Source organism: Teleopsis dalmanni, chromosome 2 (assembly GCF_002237135.1).
Source record: "Teleopsis dalmanni isolate 2A chromosome 2, ASM223713v2, whole genome shotgun sequence".
NCBI lineage: Eukaryota > Metazoa > Arthropoda > Insecta > Diptera > Diopsidae > Teleopsis > Teleopsis dalmanni.
Genome location: NC_051847.1, coordinates 213,856,834 through 213,872,879, shown reverse-complemented (window position 1 = coordinate 213,872,879; position 16,046 = coordinate 213,856,834). Strand labels below are relative to the sequence as shown.

General features: G+C 32.4%; 5 protein-coding genes across 23 annotated transcripts in view; 2 read left to right on the top strand and 3 right to left on the bottom strand.

The window, feature by feature from the left end:
- Nucleotides 1-442: 442 nt before the first annotated feature.
- LOC119679832 (enoyl-CoA delta isomerase 1, mitochondrial-like) lies at nucleotides 443-1,883 on the bottom strand. Its single transcript, XM_038092401.1, has 3 exons — nucleotides 1,499-1,883; nucleotides 1,093-1,239; nucleotides 443-1,036 (listed from the first exon to the last, which is right to left on the bottom strand). The coding sequence occupies exons 1-3, from the start codon at nucleotides 1,733-1,735 to the stop codon at nucleotides 569-571; spliced, it is 852 nt and encodes a 283-aa protein (XP_037948329.1). The 5' UTR covers nucleotides 1,736-1,883; the 3' UTR covers nucleotides 443-568.
- A 445-nt stretch (nucleotides 1,884-2,328) lies between these two features.
- LOC119682564 (ER membrane protein complex subunit 6) lies at nucleotides 2,329-2,859 on the top strand. Its single transcript, XM_038096035.1, has 2 exons — nucleotides 2,329-2,552; nucleotides 2,605-2,859. The coding sequence occupies exons 1-2, from the start codon at nucleotides 2,417-2,419 to the stop codon at nucleotides 2,811-2,813; spliced, it is 345 nt and encodes a 114-aa protein (XP_037951963.1). The 5' UTR covers nucleotides 2,329-2,416; the 3' UTR covers nucleotides 2,814-2,859.
- A 28-nt stretch (nucleotides 2,860-2,887) lies between these two features.
- Nucleotides 2,888-4,183, bottom strand: LOC119682563 (beta-1,4-galactosyltransferase 7). The gene is made up of 3 exons (XM_038096034.1): nucleotides 3,860-4,183; nucleotides 3,221-3,803; nucleotides 2,888-3,165 (listed from the first exon to the last, which is right to left on the bottom strand). The coding sequence occupies exons 1-3, from the start codon at nucleotides 3,963-3,965 to the stop codon at nucleotides 2,910-2,912; spliced, it is 945 nt and encodes a 314-aa protein (XP_037951962.1). The 5' UTR covers nucleotides 3,966-4,183; the 3' UTR covers nucleotides 2,888-2,909.
- A 471-nt stretch (nucleotides 4,184-4,654) lies between these two features.
- On the top strand, nucleotides 4,655-5,351 carry LOC119684339 (dynein light chain Tctex-type 1-like). The gene has a single exon (XM_038098366.1). The coding sequence runs from the start codon at nucleotides 4,707-4,709 to the stop codon at nucleotides 5,052-5,054; it is 348 nt and encodes a 115-aa protein (XP_037954294.1). The 5' UTR covers nucleotides 4,655-4,706; the 3' UTR covers nucleotides 5,055-5,351.
- A 3,113-nt stretch (nucleotides 5,352-8,464) lies between these two features.
- Nucleotides 8,465-16,046, bottom strand: part of LOC119683759 (titin) — a 109,006-nt gene continuing 101,424 nt past the window's right edge. For 3 of the 19 annotated variants that reach the window (XM_038097600.1, XM_038097606.1, XM_038097610.1), the window contains 3 exons: nucleotides 15,319-15,999; nucleotides 9,328-15,214; nucleotides 8,465-9,220 (listed from right to left, as the gene is read on the bottom strand). In XM_038097600.1, the coding sequence (XP_037953528.1) occupies nucleotides 9,118-9,220; nucleotides 9,328-15,214; nucleotides 15,319-15,999 (6,671 nt within the window). In that variant the 3' untranslated portion in view covers nucleotides 8,465-9,117. The remainder of the gene's footprint in view (nucleotides 9,221-9,327; nucleotides 15,215-15,318; nucleotides 16,000-16,046) is intronic. The other 16 variants (XM_038097603.1, XM_038097618.1, XM_038097614.1 and 13 more) reach the window with 16 other exon arrangements.

Genomic DNA, 16,046 nt, shown 5'->3' with positions numbered 1-16,046 from the left:
GCTTTAATAGATTTCGCTGAAATAAAGACTTAAAAACTTAAACAGTTCTTCATACAAGATTAGATGATTCGCTTTGCATTTCGTTACAATTGCGCGTTTATGGAGTCATAACAAATTTACTACTTGGTAAAATAGTAACACATATCTATACAGATGTTTATTGTGATTTGTAGAAAACACGTACAAAACAATTTGTTGATTATATGTTTACAAAATTAGGAGTATGATTTTTAACCTATTTTGTACTATAATTTACAATAATAATATTGACAATAATATAATATTGACAATAATAATATTGATTTAATTGTGCAGCAATTTGATCGAAAGTAACGGATGAAGTACAAGATTATGACTAAATGGACGCCACTATTACTATATTCATTTATAAATTAAATTATATTTCAAAGACACATAAAAATACGAAATTAAATGTAATATCTTTGTTTTAAAAAAATTGTATTAAAATATTGAGTTATACATTTTTTTCCTAGTATTGTCTTCACTAAACCAAGCGCCATAGGTTTAGTCTCAGTTCACCTTATATTGTTTGCATACGCGACAACATTTATTGCTTAGCCTTTTTCTTGAGACTTTCTATGTAGATACCCAATCCTTTTTGTACACTTGGCTGATTAATGAAAAAAAGAAAAGCTTCCAAATCGTTGTCGCGTTCATCTTCAAATTGCTGCAAATCTTTTTGTCTAAACTGTTGTTTTGTCAAAGATCTGGCAAATGGATTGACCTTTTCAAAAGTTTGTATAAATTTTTGGCATTCAAAAATAGCTGCAGATTTGTTTTCAGTAACAGAATCGATAAGGCCAACTCGTAAAGCCTCATCAGTGGTAAACATTTTTCCTTGTGTTAATGCCATCTCAGCCTGTCGGACCGGTAAAACGTTTAAAAATGTGGCCATAAACCATTTAGGTGCAACAATTCCTAATTTGGTTTCATTTAAACCTATTGTGAAATTTGGTAACATAGTACGGAATTCGCAAGCCGTCGCTAGCAAACAGCCACCAGCTGGAGAATGTCCCTACAATGAAAAAAAATTATTAATAGTATTTAAATATTTTTATATTAATATTTTACATTAATTGCAGCTGCAGTCGGTATTCCAGATCCATACAATGATAACCAAGTGTCTTGTAGAGCTATCCAAAATTTCCGCACACGATCTTTGTCAGGTTTGTACATTTCCATTATATCCAGGCCAGCTGAGAAAATACTATTCGATGACTATAAAATAAATAATAATATGAAACTAAACAATTAGAAAACAATAAAACTGATTTTTTAAATACAATTATTTCATTTCCTTTTGTATTTATTATAATAATTATGTTTTGATATATCAAATTTTTTTTTATTTGATGCAGTTAAGCAGTTTTATTGATATTACATATGTACATACCTCTCCCTTTTTAAAATATCTTTGTTTCTTGAGTTTTTAGACGGCAAAATATTGGTTAAGCATTATTTTAAGAAATATATTTACCGATGTTAGTATTAATCCACGAGATTTGTTAGATTCAATAGTATCGATAGAAGTTTTAATATCCTGCAATAACTCCAAGTTTAAGCCATTAACCGGTGGCCTATTCATAGTTAAAATAGCAATACCCGATTTATCATCAACTTCTACTGTAGTTAACCCATGTCCAACGGACATTTGACGTGCTCGCATCAAAGGAACAGCTACCTTTCTGCATAGTAAATAGGCGTTGCGTTGCATTGTAAATTAAAACTATTTACGTATCGCTGCAATTATGTACCACACAAAATTGGACTATGTACTTTAATTGAAAGAAACTACAATAACAACTCTCTGCTCTTTACAAAATATATTTACAATTCTTAAATCACTTGCGCACAATTATAAACGTTGGTATGGAGGACAGGGTTGTTTCAAGTTTGTAGTTCAAAATGTATGAACTAATTTACAATATTTAGTTTAAAGTAATAAACATCTTGTACAATTTTTATATATATATTATAAAGTGTTTTAGTTTAATTTAGTAGTTTAAAGTGTTTTAAGAACGAAATAAGTTTATGTAGCTAATTTTCATAATTTAATTGTGTACGTCATTATACGTGGGTTAATGTATTAATGGGTTATTTACCAATAATAAGAATTACTTTCAAATAAAAATTTTAATAAATAATAAATTATTATTTTTTAATTATTAATTATATAATCTATAATTAATTAAAAAGAGAATAAATCGATGTAAACAAAAATAACAAAATAAATCTACCTACATTTGCATATGCGAACATGACATGACAGTTTAGTAAACACAATAAACACAGCCTTTACTTCGGTGTCATTTTGACAATCCAATAAATTTTTACATTTAATGAGCTCGTTCCTCTTTACTATTTTAATTAATTTTTAAATTAAAAAGAATCTAAAATGAGTAACCGCGTCAAAGCTCGTGAAGTAAAACCAGGTGAAGTGGTTGCATATAGCGAATACAATATTCGTAGCAATTTATCAGCAGTAGAATACTGTCGCACATCTACTGCTGCAATTTCTGGTTCCGTAGCAGGTAAAATTAAGGAAAATTGTATGAAAATTAAATCACAACAATTTGTTTTTAGGCATATTGGGATTAAGTGGTTTAATTGGATTTTTCTTTTACTTCTTGACGGTTTTCTTGTTATGGTTGCTCATACTATTTAAATCTGGTACACAGTGGCGCAAGTATTTTATTAATAGGCAAAGTTTGCTGACCAATGGCTTCATGGGCGGGCTTTGCACATACGTACTATTTTGGACATTTTTATATGGCATGGTGCACGTTTATTGAGTGTTATTAGTATGTAATAAAATTTCTAAATAGATGTAGTTCAATATTTTTTTTTTGAATAATAAACTGATTTCTTTTTATTTATAAAATTTATTTCTACTTAATTGGCTCTTCTGCTGCAGCAGCAGCGGCGATACCTGAACAATCACACCAAGGAGTATTATTTAAATTGCATTCTAATAAAATATTTAGCACAGTTATTGTTATTCCATCTATACTTAATTGATGAATTTTCGAGATTTTATACTCTAATGTACTTAGACCCGTTTCACGGTCTCGTTTTCTAGTAACTTCCTTTTGATTAAAGCACTTCTGTGTATCACGCTTACGATGGTAACGATTGTGTATATGACTATAAAAAAATGTATATTGAATTGTGGAATAAATAAAAAAATTCTAATATTTACTTGAATGTGTTATTGATTCCAGTCTTAATATTATGTGGTCTTGTCACTTGAAGTCCGGCATCTCTTATACGTACATAAAATTCATCATCTTCAAGACCCCAACCCCAGTATTTATTAGACATGCCATTCATTTCTTCGAAGTGCTCTCGTCGCACCAATAATATACCACCAACGAATGTTTCATAATGATATTTAGGATGCAATTCCGGTGCTGCAATATGTAAGGGTCCCAAATCACTGGGATATTCGTAATGTAGGTCTTCATTTAATGGCAATAAATCAACATCATGCATAGCTATATAATCATAAACGTCACGTGTAAAACGGAAGCCTACATTTATCAGAGAAGCACGGTTAAAACGATAACGGTCCACTTGATTCAACACAAATATATGATGAACAACACGTTGTTTTTGTAAAAATCGTGTTATATTAGGCACAAATTGTAGCAATTCTTCAAAACGGTCGCGAAATGGTACTAGTATGGCCAATTTATGTTCAGGCATGTCAAAAGGCGGTTGTGTCACGCTTTGTAACGCTTCGCTGTTTTGAAAACCACTTTTTTTCAGTGGACATATGCAATCTGCAAAAAAAATTTTCATTATAAACGAAAGAAAGTTGTGTAAACTACAATTTTACCAGCACTTAATGGCATTAGATTTAAAACAACCACACCACCTAGACAAAAAGCTAAGCCGCAAACGAAGAGCCAGTTGATTGTTGCCAAGTTCACCGTCTTCGCCATTTCCGTTGTAATTTAAATAAATAATTTTCCAATATTTTAGATAAGTTTAATGCGGTTACGTTTTCATTTTAAAGGAATACTTATTTAGACGCAGGGAAGGAACATGTTAATGTGTTTGTTACTGATTTGGGGTAATATTTAATTTTAGCTCTATTTTGACATTTCTTACAGCTGATTTTGTTGCTATTTACAATGTGTTATCGATATTTGCATAAAAGTCGTTGCTAGTGATGAAGAGTTGATAAATTTTGAATATTAAGACACTGTGATCGATATTGTGGTGAATAATAATGGCGCCACAATACAGATCATGGAAGCTTTTGCACATTTGTTCAAATTTTGTGCGCGATAATTAGTAAAATACAGTTTAAAGTCTTACAAGTGTATAAAATCTAAAACAAACAAATCCAATAAAAAAATTTTAAGCGATTAAAATCTAAAACAAACAAATCTACTAAAAAAAATTTTTTAAATATACATATTTAATAAATAATATTAAATATTTATAATATTATTGAGGTAAGACGACTTATATGAGTTATGTTAAGTCAAATTACAGAATCCCCCATAGTTGCAATTGTTTTAACATTTAAATAAATAGATTTCTTTTATCGAAGTAAACTATGATATTTTTTAAAAATAATTTAAAATAAATATAATACACTAAACTGAATGCTAGAATTAATAGTTTCAACAAAAATTTAAGTTTGTGTTGCATTCGCAATTTGCATTAATTTCACAATGAATCTGGATGAAGACTTAGATTACGAACCAAATCGTTTCGATCGGGATGAGGTTATCGCACTTTGCAAGGCAACTATTGACAATGTGCTTGGTGAATATATATTTGACTCCAATCTGGCTCCAAACTGGAATACTAAAATTAAACACACAATTTTGAAGGAAATAATTAAACAACAAAAGCCTTTCAAGCATTGTATAACTTGTTTGATTATGCAGAAAAATGGTGCCGGGATACATGCCGCTAATTCTGCTTATTGGGATGTGGAGACTGATGACAGTATTTCCGTACGTTGGGAGAGCGACCACATGTACTGTATGGTTTCTGTGTTTGCCTTTGCTGTATGAGATATTCTCTCTATATGGGTCTAAGGATATATTTTATTATAAATATAATTCTTACTATTACAAATCTTTTACAAAAATATTAAAGTTTAAATTTTTTAACCATTATTTTGGTATTCTCTATTATGATCCGTTGGACTTAATTTGGAGAGAGTCAAACAATATGTCTATGGTTTGACTGAAATAATTCTTTTCGACCTACATTATTAATGCTTATATCAAATACTAAGGATAGGTCATCAACGTTTCAAACTACTATAATTCTTTGTTTTTCGAAAATAAAAGTTTAAATAAATGAAATTTTGTATATTTGCTTGTTTTGTTTTCATAAATCATGTCAATTTAAACTATTTCTGTTAGTCATCGAACTGAAAAACCCAAATATATACTCAACGTGGGTTGACATTATTAATTTGGAACAATGGTGAATAGTAATTATCGCTGTTTACGAACTTTATGGGTTGATATAGTAGTTCATGAACAAAAGAGAAAGATTATTTATAGGAAAGAAGAAGAACAAAGTTCGTCTTACATCCTGGAAAAGCAATAAATATTGGATTGATCTGCTTAATTTACTGAATGCTCTTTGTTGATTATTCGTAAGAGGTGCTTTAGAAAATTTTAAAGGCCTAAGTGAGGCGTGCAACAAAAAAGTTTAATAAACAATGCTCAACAATTACATACTGGATATCTGCTGCTGAAGATTAGCAGTATTCTACTGATAAACATTTAGTTAATTTAAAGGTTTTAACTACTATTATGAGCTTCTAAGTTAATACGAAAAGCCGCTTTTGGTAAAGGAAATAGTTTGTTATATATAGTTAATTAGGCACCAAATTTGTGTTGACGAGAAGAGTAGAAGAGTAGAGTAGAATAGACAATATAGACTTGATAATATAGACTTGATTGATCCGTACCCATGTCAATTTTAAGTTCTCAAAGGTAGTATTACTGTCATATGCTTTTCGAAAATCTTTGGATATAGACTTTTCATAGAGCTATATCCGTATTTTAATTTCTATCTGGAGAACAATTGTACTATCCCGACAATTTCATCCAAACTTTGAATATAAATAAATAAATAATGTATTTGTTTTTTATACGGGGTTTACATAGTTTTTTTGTTTTATACTACTGAAGATGCTCTATAAGGTAGACCTAAATATCTGTTATAAACAAGAAAACTATAGTTTTTGTTTACAATTTGTAAATAAAATTAGTGTTTTTATTTACATTATTTAAAGTAATATAAACTATAAATAACACTAACGCCCGGTAAAAAAAAAACACATACATTATAATCGCAATGCTAAGAATAGGAAGCTGTTATATAACCAAATAATTCGACCGTTACTTCTATATAGATGTGTAGCGTTTAGCAAGACCTCAAACACTACTACTCGCCAGCTAGATATTACACAAAGTCAGGCTCTGAGAAGACTTTTGCAGGATTCTGAGAAGGTACCATCTTACATTACGACGAATAACATCCCCAGGAACTTCAAGAATGATCGGATCAAAAAATTCACAAAGGATATAACCCTGAAATTATTTACGAAAACTGACAGTATTACCAACAACGCGCTATCGAATCTCAGAATGGTTACAGAATGCTCTTAGGTGAGGTATGTAGATCTGAGGTTAATTATTGTTTAGTCTGATGAAGTGATAAACAATAATCCAGTCAAGGCGTAGAGAGGGGTTATGCAAAAACTTCGCAGTTAATAAAGATTAAAAGTGCTCACCTATCCTCAACATAATAATAATAAATTATTAAGGTCGTTACTGAAATTTACAAATATATATATATCAATAAAAAAATTTTTTTTATTTTTATGCCGGATACATTATTAATAGAAGGTAAGCTCAAAAGAATTAAGTAATAAGAACAGTTTTATTTTTATATTCATTTTTGTATTTATTATTTCTCTTGTTTAAAACAGAATATATAAAAAATTATATTATAATTAATATTAATAATGATTACATCTAACACATTGATTTTAAGATTTGCATATTTAATATCTACAATTGCATGCGTTTTATGCCAATTTTGTTTGCTTTGTTTTTTTTTTGTCTTTCATTTTTATTACATAATAAGCAAATTTTTTAAAATATTAATATTTATAAATATATTTCTTTTATAATATTTAAGCCTATTTTCACTTATTCAAAAGTAATTGTTGCATAAGTATAAAAATTAAAAAAATTGGAAATAATTTATAAAGAAAATATTTGCGAAAAAACACAAGAGCTGCTAAAAGATATATATTTTTTATATATATTTTTATGTATATAAATAAAATCTTAAAATTTTAATTTATTTATTGTATAAAAAAAAAAATAATTTTAATTATTACAATCTAATTTAAATACTTAAATACTAATTTTAAAATTTAATTTAAAAACTAGTGTTGTGCGTGTTTTTTTTTTAATTTTTAATTTTTAAAATTTTTACATATTTTTGCAGTAAATGCAAACACTTAAGCTCAAGCGACTGAAAGGCATTTTCAATACATAAATCATTATTTATTTATTAATTATAAAAGTGCACAATAATTAAAATTAACTTTAAAGTAGATTTAAAATTATAAAAAGTGAATTAATTATTTATTTACTAATTATGACGTTTAATTTTTACGCTGCCTTCAATCAGTCGAGCTAAAGTGTGAAAATAGTTTATTACCGTAAAAAAGTTTATAAAAAATAATTGCAACCTACTTAATAGTACGTGTACGTTTAGTAACTACTACATACCTACGAGTAAGTAAACATTTTTTATATATTTTTTAAATAATTAAGTTTAAATTATTAATGTTAGTTGAAATAGTATTTTGGTTGTTTTTCTTTTAAATTGAAATTTATAAGAATATGGCAAGGAATTTAAAAAAAGAATTAAAATTTATGTTTAAAACTTACAGATATCTGCCATTCAGTTGTGGTGGCATGATCCTGTAATATGAATTGATAATCTTCCGGAGCAACTATTTTTAGAGGGAAATATATATACTATTCCAACTGGTCTTTCCGTTACAAGTTTAACATACATTTTGTGCATATAATATCGTTTATACAAAACACGCAATAAAAACGTTCTTATTACTAAGTTATTTTGCACAGTGTATTCCACTGAGATTCTCAATTATTAAAATTTTTATATATTTAAAAGTTGCTTTTAAAACTAGTTTCGTTCGTTTTGGAGTATAAAAATTGCATTTATTTGATATAAAATAAAAGAAAAAAATTTAGAAATTTTGTTATCGTTAGGAATTCGTTGCTCTTATAATAAAAGGAGACTAGAAGCAACAATATAAAATTATTTGAATACATTTATATATATGTATAATAATAAATAAAATACAAAAATAATAATAATAATAAAGAATACACATATACAAATAAATTTATTGCTATAATAAATTAAAGGAAAAAATATAGTAAATATAGAGAGCATTAAATAGTATACATTTTAAAAATAGTGATCGACCGTTATAGTGATCCAGCGATCTAGCGATCATTTAAGGATCTTAAGGATCTTTCATAACGTTATTCTTTGTGGCATTATAGGGTCGCATAGTGAATTTTATTATTAGATTGAGTCTCTTGAATAAACGGTTCAGTTTCATCTTACAATGGCACAAAGAACTACGTTACAAATAGATAAACTTAAAGCAGGAAATTCACATATAAATTTACACATACATAAATAAAATATTAATTAGGTTTTCCTTAAAAAAAAAATTTCCTTAAGTGCGTTTTAATTACTTGTAATTGCACTTATACTTAGTATAAAGTACAATATCACTGGTTGGCTTCAACTAAGCTAATTAAAAGGAAAATTATTAAAATCAAAAAGTATATATGCTAAATAATATAAATAGTTTTTATCTTGATTTTTCCGTATTCGTTAGTTTTCTTTTTTAGTAAACATATAAAATTTTTTTAATTTTTCTTTTGGCACCTTTAATGCAGAATCGCATTATTATCATTATTTTTTTCTAATTTTTTTTCAATATAATTAACTTGTTTAATTTAATAATTTGTTTTAATTAGCATTTTGAACAGTTCATCTCTTTCTGCCGGCTGCTACAGCGGCCATAACTTGTTGCATGGTTGGCTCTGGAATGCAGGCTTGAGGGTCGCACTTCATCTGTCCATCACCGCCGCAACTAAAAAATCCATAAACATTAGTTTATTATTAATTTAAATACAAATTTAAATAAATTTAAATATATTAAAAAAAAATTAAACAAAATTGATTTTTAATTTTACTGACCTGCAATTAATGCATGGACCACTCTTCGATTCGATTCTTTCACCGACTTTATATGATTTTCCATTAATTTGACAACCATTGCGCTCCACAGCACCACCATATGAATGATGTAGGAAATGTGGTGGTAATGTTGTGCTTGTTGTTGTTGTGCTCGTTGTAATATTTAATACAGTTGCCATTGATACGGGACACTCATATCTTGGACAACAGAAGCCACTAATTGGTTCTTCGTGACATCCAGCAATTGGTGGCGGGCAAGATTGTTGCAAACAGATGATATCGCTTCTAAAGCAGAAGCAAAAGTCGCAAGGATCATCGCGTGGTATTTGTTGGGCTGAAACATATAACTTGCCACCATAACGGCAAGTGCCAGGTCCAAATACTTCTGTTTCATCTTCATCTGTATATTCATCTTCTGAATATGATGGATATTGTGATGAGGGACCGTAATGTGGTGGTGGGGGTGGATAGTGTGAAACAGGAGCTTGTGTTGGTGTTTCGGTGGTTGTTGTTGTTGTGCTCGCAGTTGATGATTCGGGTTGGTAATCAATTGTTGGTTCTGTGACATTTGCAGTGTCGATTTTATGTTCAATTTCGGTAGCGCTGGTACTAGCCGGATATAATGATGTTGCAGTTGTTGCTTCAGGTTCAACCTCTTTGTGTTCAGTGCTGGTTTCATCTGCGATTTCTTTTTCATCTTCCTTGCTTGGAGTTTCAGCAATAATATCAGTCTTATCTTCCTCTTCAAGAACAGGTTTGATTGTGCTTGGCTCTTTATGTACATCTTTCTGAATATCCGCTTGGGACTCTTTTTCAATATCAGGTTTCTCAGTGCTATCGACAGGTTTTTCTTTGTCTTCTGTATCCATTTCAGTGTCGGTAATTGTTGGGGCAGTTGATGATTCAGTACTTGATGTGACGTCCGTACCTTGCGTAGTTGGTACAATTGGTTCGTGTAAGTCTTCACCCTCATCTTCAGAGCTTGACTCAGTTTCTGGTTTTATTTTATCTTCAGGCTTAGCTGTGGTATCCACTCTTTCAGTCACAAATTGTGCAATGTGTTGTGCAATGTGTTCAGTTGTTGTTTCTTCCTCAGACTCTACAGACTCCTCAGATTCTTCAACTGAGTTCAAATCTGCTACCACAGGTTTACCCTTAACAGGTTTTTGCGATTCTAGATCAGTTATCTTTTGTGTGCTTATTTCACTTTCCGTAGGCTCCGTTACAGTTGCATCTGTAGCAGTAGAAACCGGAATGCTTGTAGATGTTTCAATTGCTTGTGGTTCAATCTTTGCACCAGAAACAAGTTCTGGTTTATGGTCAAAATGATCAGCAGGTACTATAGGTGTGACATCTTCAAACGTTTCTTCTCCAACATCTTCTGTAGTAGATGAATCAGCTGGTGGAGCAACAGTTGTCGCATCCTTATGTTCTTTATCAGGTATTTCAGAAGCAGGTGATATAGGGATAACTTTATCCAAAGATTCTTTTTCAGTGTCATTAGTTGCAGGAGCAAAAGTGTGTGCCAGTGCTTCATCAATATGTGGTTTTTCTCCTTCGTCTTCACTACCGGGAGCAGCAGTAGGAACTAAAGTATCATCTATATGTGGTTTTTCCTTTTCTTCTTCTAAAGTTGAAGGAGCAATGGTTTGCGCTATTGTGTCATCGATATGTGGTATTTCTGGTTTATCTTCTTCTCCTTGTTCCGTACTTGAAGGTGCAGTAGTGTGAGCCAATTTTTCATCAACATATGGTTTTTCTTTTTCTCCTTCTTCTTCTTCTGAACTGGATGGAGCAACGGTATGAGCCAATGTTTCATCAAGCTGTGTCTTATCTTCTTCTTCCGCACTCGATGGAGCAACAGTATGTGCCGGGGTGTCATCGATATGTGGTTTTTGTTCTTCTTTTTCTGTAACTGAAGGTATAGTGGTATGAGCGAATAAATCATCGACGTGTGGTTTTTCTTTTTCTTCTTCCTCTGTGCTTGATGGAGCCACTGTATGGGCCATTGAGTCATCGACGAGTGGTTTCTCCTTCTCTTCTTCTTTTTCTGTAAGTGAAGGTGAAGTAGTATGAACCAATGTATCGTCCAAATGTGGTTTTTCTTTTTCTTCTTCCTCTTCTTCCCCGCTAGATGGAGCAACAGTATGAGCCAATGAATCATCGATAAGTGGCTTTTCTTTTTCTTTTTCTTCTTCATCTTCTTCAACATGAAGTTTCTCTTCTTTCTCTGTACTTGAAGGTGTAGTAGTATGAGCCAATGCTTCGTCGATGTGTGGTTTTTCTTTTTCTTCTTCTTCTTCTTCTGAACTTAATGGAGCCACAGTATGAGCAACTGTTTCGTCGATGTCTGGTTTTTCTTTTTCTTCTTCTGATGTTGAAGGAGCATGGGTATGAGCCAACATTTCGTCGATGTTTGGTTTTTCTTTTTCTTCCTCCTGCGCACTTGGTGGAACAACAGTATAATCCAATATTTCTCCAGCATGTGGACTGTCTTCTTTTTCAGTGCTTGATGGTGTCTGTTCTTCTTTTTCTGTAATTGAAGGTACAGTAGTATGTGCCAATGTTTCGTCGATGTGTGGTTTTTCTTTTTCTTTTTCTTCTTCATCTTCTTCTGAACTTGATGGAGCCACTGTATGAGCCAATGAATCATCGATATGTGGCTTTTCTTTTTCTTCTTCTTCATCTTCTTCTATACTTAATGGAGCTACAGTATGAGCCAAAGAATCATCGACATGTGGTTTTTCATTTTCTTCTTCTGTACTTGATGGAGCCACTATATGAGCCAATGTATCATCGGTGTGTGGTTTTTCTTTTTCTTCTTCATCTACTTCTGTAGTAGATGGAGCCACTGTATGAGCCAATGAATCATCAACATGTGGTTTTTCTTTTTCTTCTTCATCTTCTTCTGTACTTAAAGGTGTAGTAGTATGAGCCAATGTTTCGTCGACATGTGGTTTTTCTTTTTCTTTTTCTTCTTCATCTTCTTCTGAACCTGATGGAGCCACTGTATGAGCCAATGAATCATCGATATGTGGCTTTTCTTTTTCTTCTTCTTCATCTTCTTCTATACTTGATGGAGCTACAGTATGAGCCAAAGTATCATCGACATGTGGTTTTTCTTTTTCTTTTTCTTTTTCTTTTTCTTCTTCATCTTCTTCTGTACTTGATGGAGCCACTGTATGAGCCAATGTATCATCGGTGTGTGGTTTTTCTTTTTCTTCTTCATCTTCATCCTTTTCTGTAGTAGATGGAGCCACTGTATGAGCCAATGAATCATCGATGTGTGGTTTTTCTTTTTCTTCTTCTGTACTTGAAGGTGTAGTTGTGTGAGCCAATGTTTCGTCGATGTGTGGTTTTTCTTTTTCTTTTTCTTCTTCATCTTCTTCTACACTTGATGGAGCCACAGTATGAGCCAATGTATCACCGATATGTGGTTTTTCTTTTTCTTCTTCTTCATCTTCTTCTGTACTTGATGGAGCCACTGTGTGAGCCAATGTATCATCAACATGTGGTTTTTCTTTTTCTTCTTCATCCTCTTCTGTACTTGATGGAGCCACTGTATGAGCCAAAGTATCATCGATGTGTGGTTTTTCTTTTTCTTTTTCAACTTCATTTTCTTCAGCACTTGATGGAGCCACTGTATGAGCCAATGTATCATCGACATGTGGTTTTTCTTTTTCTTTTTCTTCTTCATCTTCTTCTGTACTTGATGGAGCCACTGTATGAGCCAATAAATCATCAATGTGTGGTTTCTCTGTTTCTTCTTCTGTACTTGAAGGTGTAGTTGTGTGAGCCAACGTTTCATCGATATGTGGTTTTTCTTTTTCTTCTTCATCCTCTTCTGTAGTAGATGGAGCCACAGTATGAGCCAAAGTATCATCGACATGTGGTTTTTCTTTTTCTTCTTCATCCTCTTCTGTACTTGATGGAGCCACAGTATGAGCCAAAGTATCATCGATATGTGGTTTTTCTTTTTCTTCTTCTGTACTTGAAGGTGTAGTTGTGTGAGCCAACGTTTCATCGATATGTGGTTTTTCTTTTTCTTCTTCATCCTCTTCTGTACTTGATGGAGCCACAGTATGAGCCAAAGTATCATCGACATGGGGTTTTTCTTTTTCTTCTTCTGTACTTGAAGGTGTAGTTGTGTGAGCCAAGGTTTCATCGGTGTGTGGTTTTTCTTTTTCTTTTTCTTTTTCTTTTTCTTCTTCATTCTCTTCTGTAGTAGATGGAGCCACTGTATGAGCCAATGTATCATCGACATGTGGTTTTTCTTTTTCTTCTTCTGTACTTGAAGGTGTAGTTGTGTAAGCCAATGTTTCATCGATGTGTGGTTTTTCTTTTTCTTCTTCATCTTCTTCTGCACTTGATGGAGCCACTGTATGAGCCAATGATTCATCAACATGTGGTTTTTCTTTTTCTTCTTCTGTACTTGAAGGTGTAGTTGTGTGAGCCAACGTTTCATCGATATGTGGTTTTTCTTTTTCTTCTTCATCCTCTTCTGTAGTAGATGGAGCCACAGTATGAGCAAAAGTATCATCGACATGTGGTTTTTCTTTTTCTTCTTCTGTACTTGAAGGTGTAGTTGTGTGAGCCAACGTTTCATCGATATGTGGTTTTTCTTTTTCTTTTTCTTTTTCTTCTTCATCCTCTTCTGTACTTGATGGAGCCACAGTATGAGCCAAAGTATCATCGGTGTGTGGTTTTTCTTTGTCTTCTTTATCTTCTTCTGAACTTGATGGAGCCACTGTATGGGCCAATGTATCATCGACATGTGGTTTTTCTTTTTCTTCTTCATCTTCTTCTGTACTTGATGGAGCCACTGTATGAGCCAATGTATCATCGACATGTGGTTTTTCTTTTTCTTCTTCATCCTCTTCTGTACTTGATGGAGCCACAGTATGAGCGAAAGTATCATCGACATGTGGTTTTTCTTTTTCTTTTTCTTTTTCTTCTTCATCTTCTTCTGTACTTGAAGGAGCCACTGTATGAGCCAATGTATCATCGACATGTGGTTTTTCTTTTTCTTTTTCTTCTTCATCTTCTTCTGTACTTGATGGAGCCACTGTATGAGCCAATGTATCATCGACATGTGGTTTTTCTTTTTCTTTTTCTTCTTCATCCTCTTCTGTACTTGATGGAGCCACAGTATGAGCGAAAGTATCATCGATGTGTGGTTTTTCTTTTTCTTCTTCATCTTCTTCTGTACTTGAAGGAGCCACTGTATGAGCCAATGTATCATCAACATGTGGTTTTCCTTTTTCTTTTTCTTCTTCATCTTCTTCTGTAGTAGATGGAGCCACTGTATGAGCCAATGTATCATCGACATGTGGTTTTTCTTTTTCTTCTTCTGTACTTGAAGGTGTAGTTGTGTGAGCCAACGTTTCATCGATATGTGGTTTTTCTTTTTCTTTTTCTTTTTCTTTTTCTTCTTCATCCTCTTCTGTACTTGATGGAGCCACAGTATGAGCCAAAGTATCATCGGTGTGTGGTTTTTCTTTGTCTTCTTTATCTTCTTCTGAACTTGATGGAGCCACTGTATGGGCCAATGTATCATCGACATGTGGTTTTTCTTTTTCTTCTTCTTCATCTTCTTCTGTACTTGATGGAGCCACTGTATGAGCCAAAGTATCATCAACATGTGGTTTTTCTTTTTCTTCTTCATCTTCTTCTGTACTTGATGGAGCCACTGTATGAGCCAATGTATCATCGACATGTGGTTTTTCTTTTTCTTTTTCTTCTTCATCCTCTTCTGTACTTGATGGAGCCACAGTATGAGCGAAAGTATCATCGATGTGTGGTTTTTCTTTTTCTTCTTCATCTTCTTCTGTACTTGAAGGAGCCACTGTATGAGCCAATGTATCATCGACATGTGGTTTTTCTTTTTCTTTTTCTTTTTCTTTTTCTTCTTCTCTTCTTCTGTACTTGATGGAGCCACTGTATGAGCCAATGTATCATCGATGTGTGGTTTTTCTTTTTCTTTTTCTTCATCTTCTTCTGTACTTGATGGAGCCACTGTATGAGCCAATGTATCATCGACATGTGGTTTTTCTTTTTCTTTTTCTTCTTCATCTTCTTCTGTACTTGATGGAGCCACTGTATGAGCCAATGAATCATCGATGTGTGGTTTTTCTTTTTCTTCTTCATCTTCTTCTGTACTTGAAGGAGCCACTGTATGAGCCAAAGTATCATCGACATGTGGTTTTTCTTTTTCTTTTTCTTCTTCATCTTCTTCTGTACTTGATGGAGCCACTGTATGAGCCAATGTATCATCGACATGTGGTTTTTCTTTTTCTTCTTCTGTACTTGATGGTGTAGTTGTGTGAGCCAACGTTTCATCGATATGTGGTTTTTCTTTTTCTTTTTCTTTTTCTTCTTCTTCTGTACTTGATGGTGTAGTTGTGTGAGCCAACGTTTCATCGATATGTGGTTTTTCTTTTTCTTTTTCTTCTTCATCTTCTTCTGTACTTGATGGAGCCACTGTATGAGCCAATGTATCATCGACATGTGGTTTTTCTTTTTCTTCTTCTGTACTTGAAGGTGTAGTTGTGTGAGCCAACGTTTCATCGATATGTGGTTTTTCTTTTTCTTCTTCATCTTCTTCTGTACTTGATGGAGCCACAGTATGAGCAAAAGTATCATCGATGTGTGGTTTTTCTTTTTCTTCTTCATCTTCTTCTGTACTTGATGGAACCACTGTATGAGACAATGTATCATCG